Consider the following 15,257-nt stretch of genomic DNA (forward strand, 5'->3'; position numbering starts at 1 on the left):
CATAATGGCTAATTATGGCCATAAAGTGTGAATGTTACCACTTTTGGAATGTCTTTAATAGTTTCATTTTGAGGCTATATAAAGCCATGTATGTTATATTTGTAAGAGACTTGGAAAATATATTAAAAGAAGCATTTGTGCTTTTTCTTAGCCAATGGCTGAGTTTCTTTGCAATTCTATGTAGTTTAGATTGTATGTAGAATCATTCAAGCTCGACATGATCAATCTTGCTTGTGGAGTGATTCGAATCTCAAACAAGTGTTCTTGCGTTGAGATATTTGATCAACAAGAATCATTCAAGCTAGACATGATCGATCTTGCTTGTGGAGTGGTTCGAATCTCAAACAATGTTCTTGCCTTGAGATATTCGATCAACAAGGTAATCCGAATCTTATTCCCCTTGTAGTTGATTCCTTATCGTATCATCTCTTCCAGTTATCACCCCCAAACTGACGGAAAAACCAAAAGGTTCAACAGTACACTTGAGGAGTTCTTACGTCATTTCATCGATGCGCGACAAAAGAATTGGGTACAGATGCTCGATGTTGCTTAGTTTAGCTTCAATTGTCAACAAAGCTTATCGACAAGAAAAACCCCTTTTGAAATAGTATGTTGTAGACAACCAATCATGCCCCATGTTATTGACCACCCCTATGCGGGGAGAAACCCTCAAGCGTACAACTTCACCAAAGAGTGGAAACAAACCTCTAAAATAGCACGTGCGTACTTAGAGAAAGCCTCCAGAAGAATGAAGAAGTGGGCAGACCGCAAACAAAAAGCGTTAGAGTTTCAAGCTAGTGACCAAGTTATGATCAAGCTGAGATCAGAACAATTTAGATTCTGGGGGAATCGGGACCAGCGACTAGTGTGAAAATATGAGGGACCAATTGAAGTCATTGAGAAAGTTGGAAGGACTTCATATCGTCTCCAACTACCTACATGGATGACTTCATATCGTCTCCAACTACCTACATGGATGAGAATTCACCCTGTCATTTATGTAAGCAACCTCAAACCATACCATCCAGACGACGACGACCAGCAACGCAACCAAGTGACACAACCATCAGTGACGATGAAGAACTCGAGTAAGAAGGAAGTATAGAAGAGATTTTGGTCGAGCAAACCCGTCACATTGACAAACCTAAGCGCAACTTACAAAAATTTTTAGTCAAGTGGAAAGGACTTCCAGAAGAAGAAATCAGCTGGGAACGTGTCGACGACCTTAAGACAGCCACACCTTAGATTGTAGAGTTCGAAGAAATGAGACAGTTGACAGGGATGTCAACCAATTAAGTAGGGAGGATGTCACGGTCAAGCTTGTCCAAGGCATGTTGCCCATGGCCACATGCCCGTGACACACCAAAACCTTTGCCTTATATTACTTTATTGCTTTCTTTTACTGCTTTCATGTTGTATTATTTCTTTCTTGTTTTATTTAAAAGTATGACATTTCGATGATGACATGGTTACGCCTGCTAGACATGAAATACCTCAAAATGTACTATAGGAGGATATGACTAGTTGTCAACTTCTCCCTACCCGATAGTTATATGCAGTAAGCTGATATTGTTGCCTTTTGCTTACATTCCCATATAACACGAATTTCAATTTTTCTCTCTTGCTTTCAAAACTCTTTTTAAAAAACCTCTCTCCCCAGCTTTCTGAAATCTTCTCTTGAAATCGAAATCCGAGGTTTGTATTCACGTTGCCCGACCACGGGTAATGTAACTCGAAGTAGGCTTGACCCACTCAATGTTGAGAGTGGGTGCCGCACAATCGCCAAATCTGTTGCCTAGAAACGGCGATTGTGACAATTAGTCTCCATTTTGATCCGTGATAGTCATTAATATTAAATGATTTTAAGTATTCTTATTTATACTATATTAAATTCAATTTTAGTTCTTATACTTTCAATAAATCTTAAATTTAGCCCATTTTACTATTTTATTATCGATATATATAAATATAAATATATATATATATATATATATATATACATCGATGTTTGGCATTCTCGAGACAAATGATGATTTTCTTACTCTCATTTTCTTTCACGAGATAAATAGGCTTTGATTACCTCCTTCAAAAGGAAGTCGAGACGAAACGAAAGATTAATTATCCCGAACCTCGTAAACAATAGTTTCACTATTCTTTCACGAGGTAAATAGGTGTTTTATTCTCTCTTCTCTTTCTCATTGAGCTACTTACTCATTCACTTCTCCAACTCGACTTCTCTGACCTCCTTCACCTATCATACACACACGAGTTCACTGTATTTAAGATTTAACAAGTCCTAAAGTACAAAGACAAAAATAATGTTTTTTAACTTCTAGTATATAAAAACGGTACTACCCTATATGAAACTATGTGCGAGATCGAGCTCTAACCTATATTAATTGGGTGTGTTTATGCTTCAACTTAGACTAAAAAACGCAAGATCAAACTAACGAAAAAACAAATAATTGTCCTTGATAGCCTTGCATCCTAACGACCCATGCCCAGGATTTGGACCAGGATCCAGAATCCAAATTTGGCACTTGATAGTCTCAACATTCCCTTTCGATATGACAATATATGTCATTTCAACATGTTTCATTGTCACTCACATGTTTTTTAAGAAAATTCTCAAGAAGTCACTTAATATAGAATTGTTCCCAGCAAAACACGTTTAATTTCAAAGTTCCTGTGATTAAGCCACCAAAAAGCAAAATGCATCTGTATAAGTAGTAACTTTCAATTCTTTTAACCTTTTCTCGGCCATCATATTCTTATGATGACTCCCTTTTAGATGTGGTCTCATTTCATTCATGTACCCTTTTTTTCCTCATGTATCACATGTCTAGCAGCTTTCGGTTTGATTCGTCCCTAAACCACATCTTACTGGGAAATGTACTGCTCAGATATCATTTGTAAAGAATGAAAATGGCTAACTCTAAAACTTTGATTTGGACACATAACACAAGAAAAACTGAATATGAGAAGTTTTAACGAGAGCCTATAAATAACTGATTAACATGCGTGGTTTGGTTCAATTACTGGTTCAATTTTTGAACCATAAACTGAACTGAACAACATTTTTCGATTTTATTGATATCGAAACCAACCCCGTTGTGTTAGCTATAAACATTAATTTTCCAGTTCAGTATAGTTTGATTTTTGCAATTAGGTCATGCATCTCTCCGAAGAAGAAAAAACCCTAATCTCAATCTTAACTAAGATTCTTTACCGAGCCCTTCACTCTCTCAGACTTTCTTCACTGTCCCCCTGAAAGTCGATAGTTATCTTAAATATTTTTATTTTTCAATTAAGGTTTCTCGAGAATTGAGAACTTCTAATCGATGATTGAAAACAACGTAATCAAAGAACTGATACTACTTGGTTAGAATATGTAACAGCCCAACTCCACTGCTAGCCGATATTGTCCTTTTTTGGGCTTTCGTTTTCGGATTTGCTCTCAAGACTTTTAAAATGGATCGGGACACGTTTTCATACCTTATAAAGGGATGTTTGGTTCCGAAAGCCAAGAATTACGTCAAACATACCATAAAGAAAAAGTAAAATAAATAGAAAAAAAAAAAAAGGGAGAGAGTTGGTTGGTTCATCAACACAGGCTTCGACAGAGTCCCCCAAAAACCACCGCCGTCTTCGCTTTTTTCTTCTATATAATTATCCTCTTCCCTTTCCGATGCGCTCACTGTTTATCTCTAAAATCTCACCCAATTCTGCTTGTCTCCTCTCCAATTTTCGATTCCGAATCCCAATCGCCGCCCTCCGATCCTTCACTTTCAGCTCCTTTCATCGATCTCCGCCGCCAATGCCTCCCCGTATGGCTATGGTCTCTCATGTCGACTCCGAAGGCCCTCTCGCTCGGAGATTGTGGAATAAGTGTCGTAGAGAGTCGATATTCTCGATGTACACCCCATTCTGCGTTTGTCTCGCCTGTGGAACTCTCGATGTTGATACATTTCGCCACGTTGTCGATCAGGATGTTCATTTTCTCAAGGCGTTTGCTCAGGCGTGAGTTGATTTCCTTTTTTTTTTTTTTTTTTTTTTTTTCTTGTTTTTAGTTATTGGATTGTGGGGGGAAATGGTGGTACTGTTGTGGAATCCATGATCTTGAATCTTAATTGAATTTGGTTTATTTTGTCTGATTTTTTCTTTTTTTTTAATTGGGTTCTTTTGAGTTATTATCTCGAGGGGAAATGGGGGTGGTCCTGGAATCAGTGATCTTGAATCCTAGATGAAATCAACAATATTGAATTTGTTCTGTTTCTGTTCTTAATTCAATTGATATTGTTTACCTTGTTTTTTCTCCTTCGGCCTCCGTGGGCAAAGATTCTTGAATGCGAGGCCTAGTTCATCAAATTCTAAATCTATTCTGGTTTTAATTCGTTTCTTTGGTGCATAACGTTTGCGTTTACTTGATCCTTGATTCATGGAAAAAGGGTGAAAATAAAATTTATTCATCCATAAACTCTTAGGTTTATTCCAATGTAGGCAATGTTTTTATTAGGCTTCAATGTTCTTCACCCAATGTCGTGGAGTCTTAAATGACTTGTTTTTCTGCTGAGATTTATTGGGACATTCAATTTATAGGGCCTTACAGTGGTTGTTTGGTTGGCTTCAGAATTTTGACTTCTGTAATGTTAAGAAGAAAAGAAAATTGGGAAAACAAGGGAAGGAAACGGCTTAAAAACCTTGTCCCATTATGTTTTTGTTTTGCTCATATGGTTTCTTGAGTTTTAATGCTTTTGATGTACTATTGCTCGAAGGATTGTTCGATTGAGAAAAGTAGATTCGATTTACTTTGGTGAAATGAAGAAGCATTGGATCACGATATCATTGTTGACGACCAATGTGTTTTGTATTAACTATTAAGGGTCCTGTCCTGGTTTTGAAGATGTTATTTGTCTGTGTTTTCTAGAAGTTTGGAATGGAAACATCCTTATTTATTCTAATCCAGGTATGAATTAGCTGCTGAATGTGCTGACGATGATGACGCAAAACATTCGATCAATGAGCTGAGGAAGGCAGTGATGGTAGATCTGAAAAGGCATGCTTCATTTGTTAAGGTAGAAGGGCAGCATCATTATTTCTATTCATTAACATTCAATCAATCATGTGCTTTTCTTTGAGGAATGGACACATTAATACCCGAGTATTGAATTGGAATCCTGCCATTTTTAAGTGTTTTGATCTTTTTATTGCCTTGGGAAGTTATATGACCCTATTGGCTTGGTGCATGGTCTTTAAGGAATGGGCTGCTGAGGGCGGAAAAGAGTCTCCTATCAACCCTGCTACAGTAAAATATACCGACTTTGTATTGGCAACGGCATTGGGCAAGATTGAAGGAGATAAAGGTCTTGGTAATCTCGCCACCCCATTTGAGAGAACAAAGCTTGCTGCTTATACTCTTGGTGCCATCACACCTTGTATGAGGTTGTATGCCTATTTAGCTACCGAGTTTAAGGGAGCTCTTGGTGCTGACCATGGCAATCATCTCTACAAGACGTGGATCGAAAACTATGCATCTAAAGATTTTGAGGTTTGTAATTTTGAGTTGTGAAGTCTCTTGTTTTGATTTTAGTTTTGTAATAAGAGATGGAGTACTGAAATTGCTGGCCATTTTTATTTTTGATTCAGGAATCAGCTGCGAGAACTGAAGACATTCTCGAGAAACTCTCTGCAACTTTGACCGGTGAAGAGCTCGACACCATTGAGAAGCTTTATCACCAAGCTATGAAACTCGAGCAAGAATTTTACTGCTCTCAGCCTGTTTCCCAGAAAACAGTAGTTCCTTTGATTAAAGATCACAATCCTGCAACGGATCGATTGGTACTGTTTTCTGACTTTGATTTAACATGCACAGTCGTCGATTCGTCTGCCATTCTCGCAGAAATTGCAATGGTAAGAGCTCCGAAACCTGATCAGACTCAGCCTGACGACCAAATTACTCGGATGTCATCAGCTGACCTCAGAAACACATGGGGTGTTATTTCCAGGCAGTATACAGAAGAGTATGAGGAATGCATTGACAAAATCGCGCCCCCTGCAACTGGTGATTACTTAATACACAGATTTAAGTTTTGTTTATGTTACGAAAAGAATTAAATCATTATTTTGAATCTTTGGATCTTGCAGAGGAATTCAAGTATGAAGATCTGTGTACAGCACTTGAGCAACTCTCTGATTTTGAGAAACGAGCGAATAATAGAGTCGTCGAGTCTGGAGTTCTTAAGGGCTTAAATTTTGAAGATATAAGACGGGCTGGTGAACGTCTTATTATTCAAGATGGTTGTTTTAATTTCTTCAGAACTGCTACTAAGAGTGAAAATTTGAATGTTGGTGTCCATATACTCTCATATTGCTGGTGCGCTGATCTCATAAGGTCATCTTTTAATTCGGGTACATTTCTTAACTTTCTTTTAACAGATTTGGAGTTACCGATATGAATTCAGTTCAGAATGTTAGTTAGAGCAATCATATGCATACGTTCTATGGCATCATAGTAGCTACCATAAGTTCTATGTTGCCACAATAGCTATCGTCCGTTTTATGGTCTCACAATAGCTATCGTGCGTTTCATGGTCTCACAATAGCTATCGTGCGTTTTATGGTCTCACAATAGCTATCGTACGTTTTATGTTATCACAATAGCTATCGTACGTTTAATGTTCTCACAATAGCTAGCGTACGTTTTATGTTCTCACAATAGCCATCATGCACGTTCTATGTCCTCACAGTAGCCACCGCACGTTCTATGTCCTCACAGTAGCCACCACACGTTCTATGTTGTATCTTCCAAGATTACTTCCAAATATTAGCAACCTCGACCAAAGTTAGCATCATGTTTTTGTTTTATCTTCGTGTCAGGTGGTTTACTAACTCAAGTGACTATACATGCCAATGAGTTTGCCTTTGAAGAAGCGGTTTCGACGGGTGATTTAGTTAGGAAAGTAGAATCTCCCATTGATAAAGTCAATGCGTTCCGGAAAATCCTGGAGAACTATGGCAATGATAGAAAGAACTCAACGGTATACATCGGAGACTCCATCGGCGACTTGCTTTGCCTACTTGAAGCAGATGTAGGAATTGTTGTCGGGACAAGTTCCAGTCTAAGAAGACTGGCAACTCAATTTGGAGTCTCTTTTGTTCCGTTGTACCCAAGCGTGGTACGAAAACAGAGAAGTCTTACCGAAGAGACAGAATGCAGTTGGAAGGGATTGTCTGGTGTCCTTTACACTGTCAATTCGTGGGCGGAAATCCATGCTTTCGTTCTTGGATGCGAGAACTAAACTCGCTTGCTTTTCGATATTTACCGAGTTGTGTCTGCATCATCGATTGTAAAGAAGATTCAAGTTGATGGCGAGTTTTATAGGGCCAACAACAACGTTTTGCTGTTGTCTGTCCTTGGCAACATTTTATTTATACTTTTGGTTATTGTGAAGGAAGGGTTTATATAAAACATTTGAAGCTTTATACTGTGTATCCATTGATTAATACAGGTGGGTACTATTCTATATTTCTACCAGGATTGTCTTGAGAATTTCCATTTTGCTCTCGAATTTGGATCAAGGTAGCTTGACTGCCAAGTTGATAGGTGAAGGGCCGAAAGAATGGGACGTGCAAAGTCAATTGTATACCTGTCGTGTGATCCGACAAATCCTTGAATCTTATATGTATAAGCACAATAATGAATCTTATACTTGTAAGCGAAACAATGAGGGGAATGATTCTCTTGGTAGATAGTGTCATATACATGCCGTCATTATTATTTAGTGTACATCTCTGTAGATTAGGTCGTATATATGCAAGGAGTGACTTTGTCATTTGTATTATAGTCATTTATGGTACGATCCTTTAGATTATATCATATACATAGAGGGATTGACCTGAACATACATATCATAAACACAAAAGACACAACCTCAATAGATCCTTTATATGCAGAGATGACCCTATCATATGTGTACATAACATGTAGGGTTTAATCATATAGCCATCAAATGTGACACATATTAGATTAGATAGTTTAATATTAAAGTTAGCTGGCGACCATCCAATAGTGTTCATATAGTATAATAATCATAACCATGAGGAGTGTCACCTGATACCTGATGACCGTTAATACCCATGTGAACCCTTATCTTTATCTAGACACGTTCTCTATTAGCGAATAGGTAAATAGGTGATGTTTCACTAAAATCTCCTTTTTATCTAGCTAATAGGTAAATAGTGATCTTTCAGTAAAATCTTCATGCATCTCTCTCCCTAACCACACCCATGTGAACCCTCTCTCTCCCTAACCACACCCATGTGAACCCTCTCTCTCCCTAACCACACCCATGTGAACCCTTATCTCTAGACACGTTATCTATTAGTGAATAGGTAAATAGGTGATCTTTCAGTAAAATCCAAGTAAATAGGTGATCTTTAGTAAAATCTCCGAGCATCTCTCTCCCTAACCAACCCAAATTTACCTAGGTGATTATTCAGAAGCTCAGTAGAAATTCAAAGAATGATTCTCTTACCAAGCCATATTTTTCATATTTTACATTTTTCTTTTCGTTTATCGAATAATATTAATTCCGTGGTAATTAATTAATTTTGGGTTAGAAATTAAATAACTAAAATTTTCTAGAGTTCTAAGAAATCACTCCGCCATTTTTAGGAAAAAAAATAGTGAAAGCAAAATGGATCAAAATTGGCAAAAGTAGGTGTGAACAGAATTTAAAAAAAAATGTAAATGGTGAATAAGGGAGAGAAAATGGAAGATTTTAAAAATATTATATTATTGATATGGAATGAAATAATATTAACATTTTTTTTTTAATTTAAGTTCTACCACCCATCTTTAATTTATATTCAAAATGGTAAAACCTCGACATAAGTCATAAGTGAGAACGAATTTAAAAGACGAAAACAATCAAATTTGAAGTTAAATAGAACTTTGGCTAAGACCAACCAAGTAAGTGACCTTACTATCAGCTCGATCGAAAGTCTTGCCTTATGTATGATGACACGTGTCCAGTGGCCCTTGTGTGTCATATATGTTTTATATAATATGATGATGTTGTGATGTTATGATGATGTGAATTGATATGATATGATGATGTTATGATGTTATGATGTTATAATGTTATGATAATGGATTATAATGATGTTACGATATTACAATTTTATGATGATGTGAATTGATATGATATGATGATGTATTATGATGAGGTTATGATGGTACGATGACGTAAATTGATACAATATGATATGTATTATGATGATGTTATGATGATATGATGATATGATGATACGTTAAAATGATAATGCATTATGACATGATAACATAATATGTATAATGATCATGTGACATAATATGATAACATTTCATATTACGATGATGTGCATGTATGAGATTTCATGTTGATTATGATGAAAAATTTTATAACACACAACCCTAGTGATATTATAAATGATGAATATATGGAAGCTTATACATGCATGTTATCTAGAGTAACATGTGAATGATACGTGAGGTTGTGTCACATGAATGATTTAGGATGAAAAGTATAGGAACCGCATGCATATTGTATGTTCATTTACATCAGGTTACTTCCCCTTTTATGATGATCATGCCTTGCATGATATTCAAGGATTTATTGTACCACCGAATGTCTGGCTACTGCCAACTAGCTCAATTACGATAGGCTCAGGCGGTGTGTGAACCGCCTGGTGGACTCACACTCACACGTGTCGGTCGTATATAAGGAAGTACCACACATCCAATTTGTCCGGACTGGAGACCACCTCTGTAATGGTTTTAAATGATAGGTTCCTAATCATGAATGACATGTGTTTGCATTTCTTGATCCCAACAGTCGAGTCACTTATCGAGTATTTCTTAAAATACTCAAGTCATGTGCGACTTCTATATTTCAAGTAAAGGCAAGACACCCTTGAACGACTGACGACGACATCGCAAGTAAAGACCATGTGACACATGCATAGCATATCGCATTTAATTTCGTAAACTTTAGCCATTTTTTATACACGTTTAATTCTATAGATATACGCTTATGTTGTTCTTATATATTGGCCACTCCACTTTATATATTCTTGTTTACAAAAAGATAAGAGAATTTGAGGTTGGCCACTAATTATTGTTTAATTAAAAGGAAGGCCTAGCAGTTGTTGAATCCACCATTTGCATTTGTTTCCATTTGATACTCCTTTTGCTATTGTTTATTAGGATTGGGCTATCATTCAAGCTACAAAAGACTTGCTACCAATATAATTTAATTTAGAATCTTATTTGAATTAAATTAATGTTTGCATCCATGAGAATCGTTCGAGTATCGTGTTTGAAAGCAAAGAAAAGATTATCCTTGAGCATCCACATGCTTAGCTTTTACTAAAGTGATGTTTGTCTCGATTTGACAAAAAAATATCCTCCCGTGATACTAATGCATAAGTGGGTTGTGCTTAGATAGATCAGGTTTAGTTGCTATATTTTACCGTTATGCTTGTTTCTATGGTTGCATGCCCATTTCAATTACTATAATTATATTATAAGTAAAAAAAATTAGTTAATTAATCATGTACCTCGTAAATTAGTAAAAACGCATGAGTACTCTATTTTTCTTCATGAGTATCATCACTCTTCAATTAGTAAAATCAATTAACTTCAGCTCAAATGTGTGTCGAGTGTCACTCATAACCAACTTAATGAATTGATCAGCCGCCACGTCTTTGGTGAGACCCCACAATCCCACATTGGTTGGGGAGGAGAACGAAACACCCTTTATAAGGGTGTGGAAACCTTTCCCTAGTAGACGTATTTTAAAACGTTGAGGAGAAGCCTGAAAGGGAAAGCGCAAAGAGAACAATATATGCTAGCGGTGGGCCTAGACCGTTACAAATGGTATCAAAGCCAGACACCGGACGATGTATCAGCGAGGAGGCTCTTCCCCGAAGGGGTAGACACCGGACGATGTATCAGTGAGGAGGCTCTTCCTCGAAGGGGGTAGACACAAGACGATGTATTATTAAGGACGCTTTTAAAGCATGAAAGGGAAAGCCCAAAGGTGTTTCTTGAAGGGAGTAGACACGAGACAGTGTGTCAGTAAGGACGCTTTTAAAGCATAAAAGGGAAAGCCCAAAGAAGACAATATCTGCTAGCGGTGGGCCTAGGCTGTTACAAATAGTATTAGAGTCAGACACCAAGCGATGTGCCAGCGACGAGGCTATAAGAGGCTGTTCTCTGAAGGGAGTAGACACGAGACGGAAAGCCCAAAGAAGACAATATCTGCTAGCAGTGGGCCTAGGCTGTTACAAATAGTATTAGAGTCAGACACCAGGCGATGTGCCAGCGACGAGGCTGTAAGAGGCTGTTATCTAAAGGGGGTAGATACAAGACGGTGTGTCAATAAGGACGCTTTTAAAGCATGAAGGGAAAAATCCAGAAAGGACCATATCTATTAGCGGTGGACCTGGAAATATTATTTAAAAAAAAAACAAAAACAAGACAAAGGATAGTTGTATGGATAATAATGAGAAGGAAAAAAAAACACATTTGGTGGTGTCCCCAAATATATATGCTCCAAATGGAGTGAGCTGGTGGGCATATGAATATTGTAAATAAATATTATATTTTTTAAAACACTTTCTTTTCATTTTTTTTTCTTCATTATTTAATCTCAATTCTTTTTTGTCGTTTAATATTTTGAAAGTTAGGTTATTTCTTGGAAGGTTCCCCACTTTCAATTCTTTAATATATGCCAAGATTCTTTTTCCTATTTCTTTTTAGATCATAATTCTATCTTCATTGGTTCTATCATTCCAACAACAATGAACTACCTCTTATTTCTCTGTATAAATATTGTCAAGCAACGCCTTAACATTCAGCTCGTTGTCGTGTTTTCGATCGCTGTGTTTCTTCTTCGGAGTTCGTGGAGGATGCAGTGGTTGGAGATGGCAATTGTTTCGGGCAGAAGGCGGCCGAGAAATGGTGGTTATGATCGGAGAAAGATTTTCGAGAATATTTTGATGAAATGAAAGAGACCTATCTTGTTCGGAAGAAACCCTATTACCAGCCATTATCGGCAAGTCAAGTTCTTGGCTCTTGTTATGCTCTTTCTCTTTCTCTTTCACATCTTTTCATTTATGGATATTATGATAAACTGTAGGTGATAATTTGAATATATGACTCGTAATGGAGCGATATTGATATTGATATTGATATTGATATTGACTCTTTTGAATTATATGTTCGAGTTGGTGGATGTATTGAAAGAGTCGTGAGATTGAACTATTTTAGTGAATAAAATCTGTCTTCGAGATGTGATAATCTCCGTCTATATTTTTCTTTTCTTTTTTTTCTTTTTTTCCGCTCTATTTTGTGATTAAATCAAATAAATTTGCGTCAAGATTCTCTCCTTACCATTAACTAGACGATAGGGTTCGATTCATTGGCCTAGTCTGATGATTTCATTCCCGTAACTGATTTTCTTTTTTAAGTTCGGTAATTGTGTTACCGGTTCAGATTGATATACATTAACCACATTCTAAAATCAAGTTTTGCTTGATTCTTGAGGACGATGTCCACTATGATCTAGTCATCAAAGGTGGTCAAATTATACGCTTTATTTTGATCTTAGTCTCAATTTTCGTCTCTTTTAATCAAATGGTATCATGTATTTCCATCTCTTTCTTCCTCGAGTTATGCGTCGTCATGTATCGACAAGCTATTGCATTTGGTTTTGAAATAAAATATTTTAACATTTCAACCCAACTAGTTCCAACCAAATTGTTGTTAAATAATTTTCGTTTGTCACCTCCCCTCAAATACGTCTATTAAAGTTTAAATTATGGTTGTAATTGACAATGAATTTAATTAGAGATATCAATTTAATTCACACGATTGGGGCCCATGAGGACCCGCCTCGAACCATGTGAGGAATCTCCATTTAAATGGATAATGGAGAAATATATTTTTTTTCTTGTAAATTAAACAGGATGGGGATTATATTCCTCGTCTCTATCCCTGCCCTGCGTCACTCACTTTATTTATATATACAAACGAACTTACTATATATCTCGGGTTCCTTCCCGTGGAAAATCTTTGCTCCTATCACTACAAAAATAAATTAAAAATTTTACGGAGATAAAAATTGAAATAAGAGACTAAAATACGGACTAGAAAGGCTTCTCCATTCCATTTCATCCAACCTGATATGTTATGGAACTCTTAGGATTCAATCTAACGATCATATTGAAGATTACTTTTAGATCTAAACTATCGAAGAATTCCAAAATAAATAAATAAATAAAAGTCAACCCAAGAGAAATGTTTGGGATGGATTAACTTATTGATCAAGATCAAGAAAACTCGTTTCTAAACTTGTGATTCGAATCCCTCCATAGAATAGTTTGATCAAAATGACTCTAGCATGCAAATCTAAAACACAACAAATAAAATAAATAAATAAAAAAACAAGTTCATGGCTTAAGAAGATATTTTAATATCCAAAATGTTCTTACTAAAGCAACAGCCTGAACTATTATTTATAGTCTTGAAAATAAACGTTAAAGTAACCTGTGATCAAGTGAAAAGTGGTAACTCTTATGTCCATGAATAACATAATGACTACCACGTAGAATCTTAAAAATAAAACTCAAAAATCGTAAAATACAATGAAATCTTATAAAATACGAACATGTATGGTACAATCTTATCATTCACCATGAAATTTTTGTGGCATGATTAAGACACCTTATTTCGTACGACGATAATATACCATTTTTGGAACCTCCACTATTCGTAAACTTTTTTTTTTTAATGTTTTAATTACATGGTGCTTGGGTACATCGATTTCATTTGATCGTTCTATTATGAACTTCAAGTATTATAAACTGGACGATCGATCAAACGTCTCATAGATACTCTATTTCGAGATGCCTTTTATTTCTATTATTTTATGGTCTTTTTATTAAAATGAAAAAAACTAAAGCCTCAACGACATCACTGGAACAATCTCCAAAAAAAAGAGTAGCCTAATCCAACACTAGAGAATAAGCCACGTCATTGGTTGTATCTTCGAGCTAAGATTCGTGAGTTCGAACTCAATTTTTTGAGGTTTTGATCCCTGAATGTTGAGCAAGACTTCTCTCGAGTTTGATTTGGGAGATACGAGCTCAATCTCAAAATCGAAAAACAACATTTTTGGATAAAAGTTGAGCTTTCTTTTGATCTTCGTAGTGCACAAAATGACTCATTCTTGATTTCTCCGTGTATGGTTGAAAGAAATTATTAAAATTTGTGTCAATCTATTCAGGTTGATAAGATCTAAAGTTCTGGGAAGAAACTACTTTCAACTGAATCCTAGAATGCAGGAGCCAAGAATGAAACTAAACCATTGGAGCCAGCTACACGTCACAATAGCAACCCTATACATACTCTTGCCCTCGAGTATGTTAACCAACTAAACTTAGGTGGTTGTTGCACCGATGTCATATACTCAAGCCTTCAGTCTCGCTTTTCAAGTTTGTTACTTCCAACTTTTTGGTGAATTGGATCGATAGTTTGTATTACCTTCAATTTTGGGATTGATCATTGTTAAGGTTGAACAACGGAAGTAGAAAGGTCTTAAACTCTTTATTTGTGTAGTTTGAACTTCGTCCATGATTTTAGCACCTCGACAATATAGAAGACCTTGTCTTCCTCTAACATATCATGAATATTTAGCAACCGCCAAAAAAAAAAAAAAAAAAACTACTTCACATAGTCTTGAATATTCTGGATACGCTTCAATTCCTTCAATATTCTCCTTGCTAACGTGACACAGTCTTATTGCTTCATTATCTAGTCTTGAATATCCTTGCTAACGTGACACAGTCTTATTGCTTCATTATCTAGTCTTGAATATTCTGGATACGCTTCAATTCCTTCAACATTCTCCTTGCTAACGTGACACAGTCTTATTGCTTCATTATCTAGTTTTGAATATTCTCGATACGCTTCAATTCCTTCAATATTCTCCTTGCTAACGTGACACAGTCTTATTGCTTCATTATCTCAACATTCTCTAGGAAGAACGGCAGCAAAGTTCTTGCTTTAATATCTCCCAAATGTTATATTGACCATCTTGAATGTCCATGTGACCTCTCCACCACAAGTTTGCATCATCAGCTAAATGCATTGTTGCTAACGGGATCGCTTTTTTTACCATTGTATTTGTGACTTGAAAGTATTGTTTGAGGAC

General features: G+C 36.3%; 1 protein-coding gene across 1 annotated transcript; it reads left to right on the top strand.

The window, feature by feature from the left end:
- Nucleotides 1–3,601: 3,601 nt before the first annotated feature.
- On the top strand, nucleotides 3,602–7,534 carry LOC111461743 (bifunctional TH2 protein, mitochondrial-like). The gene is made up of 6 exons (XM_023105376.1): nucleotides 3,602–4,020; nucleotides 4,967–5,075; nucleotides 5,258–5,548; nucleotides 5,647–6,061; nucleotides 6,145–6,408; nucleotides 6,877–7,534. Exons 1-6 carry the CDS (start codon nucleotides 3,689–3,691, stop codon nucleotides 7,296–7,298), a joined length of 1,833 nt encoding a protein of 610 aa, XP_022961144.1. The 5' UTR covers nucleotides 3,602–3,688; the 3' UTR covers nucleotides 7,299–7,534.
- The last annotated feature ends 7,723 nt before the right edge of the window (nucleotides 7,535–15,257 follow it).

The sequence above is a fragment of the Cucurbita moschata genome, unplaced genomic scaffold (assembly GCF_002738365.1).
Source record: "Cucurbita moschata cultivar Rifu unplaced genomic scaffold, Cmos_1.0 Cmo_Scf00025, whole genome shotgun sequence".
Lineage (NCBI taxonomy): Eukaryota > Viridiplantae > Streptophyta > Magnoliopsida > Cucurbitales > Cucurbitaceae > Cucurbita > Cucurbita moschata.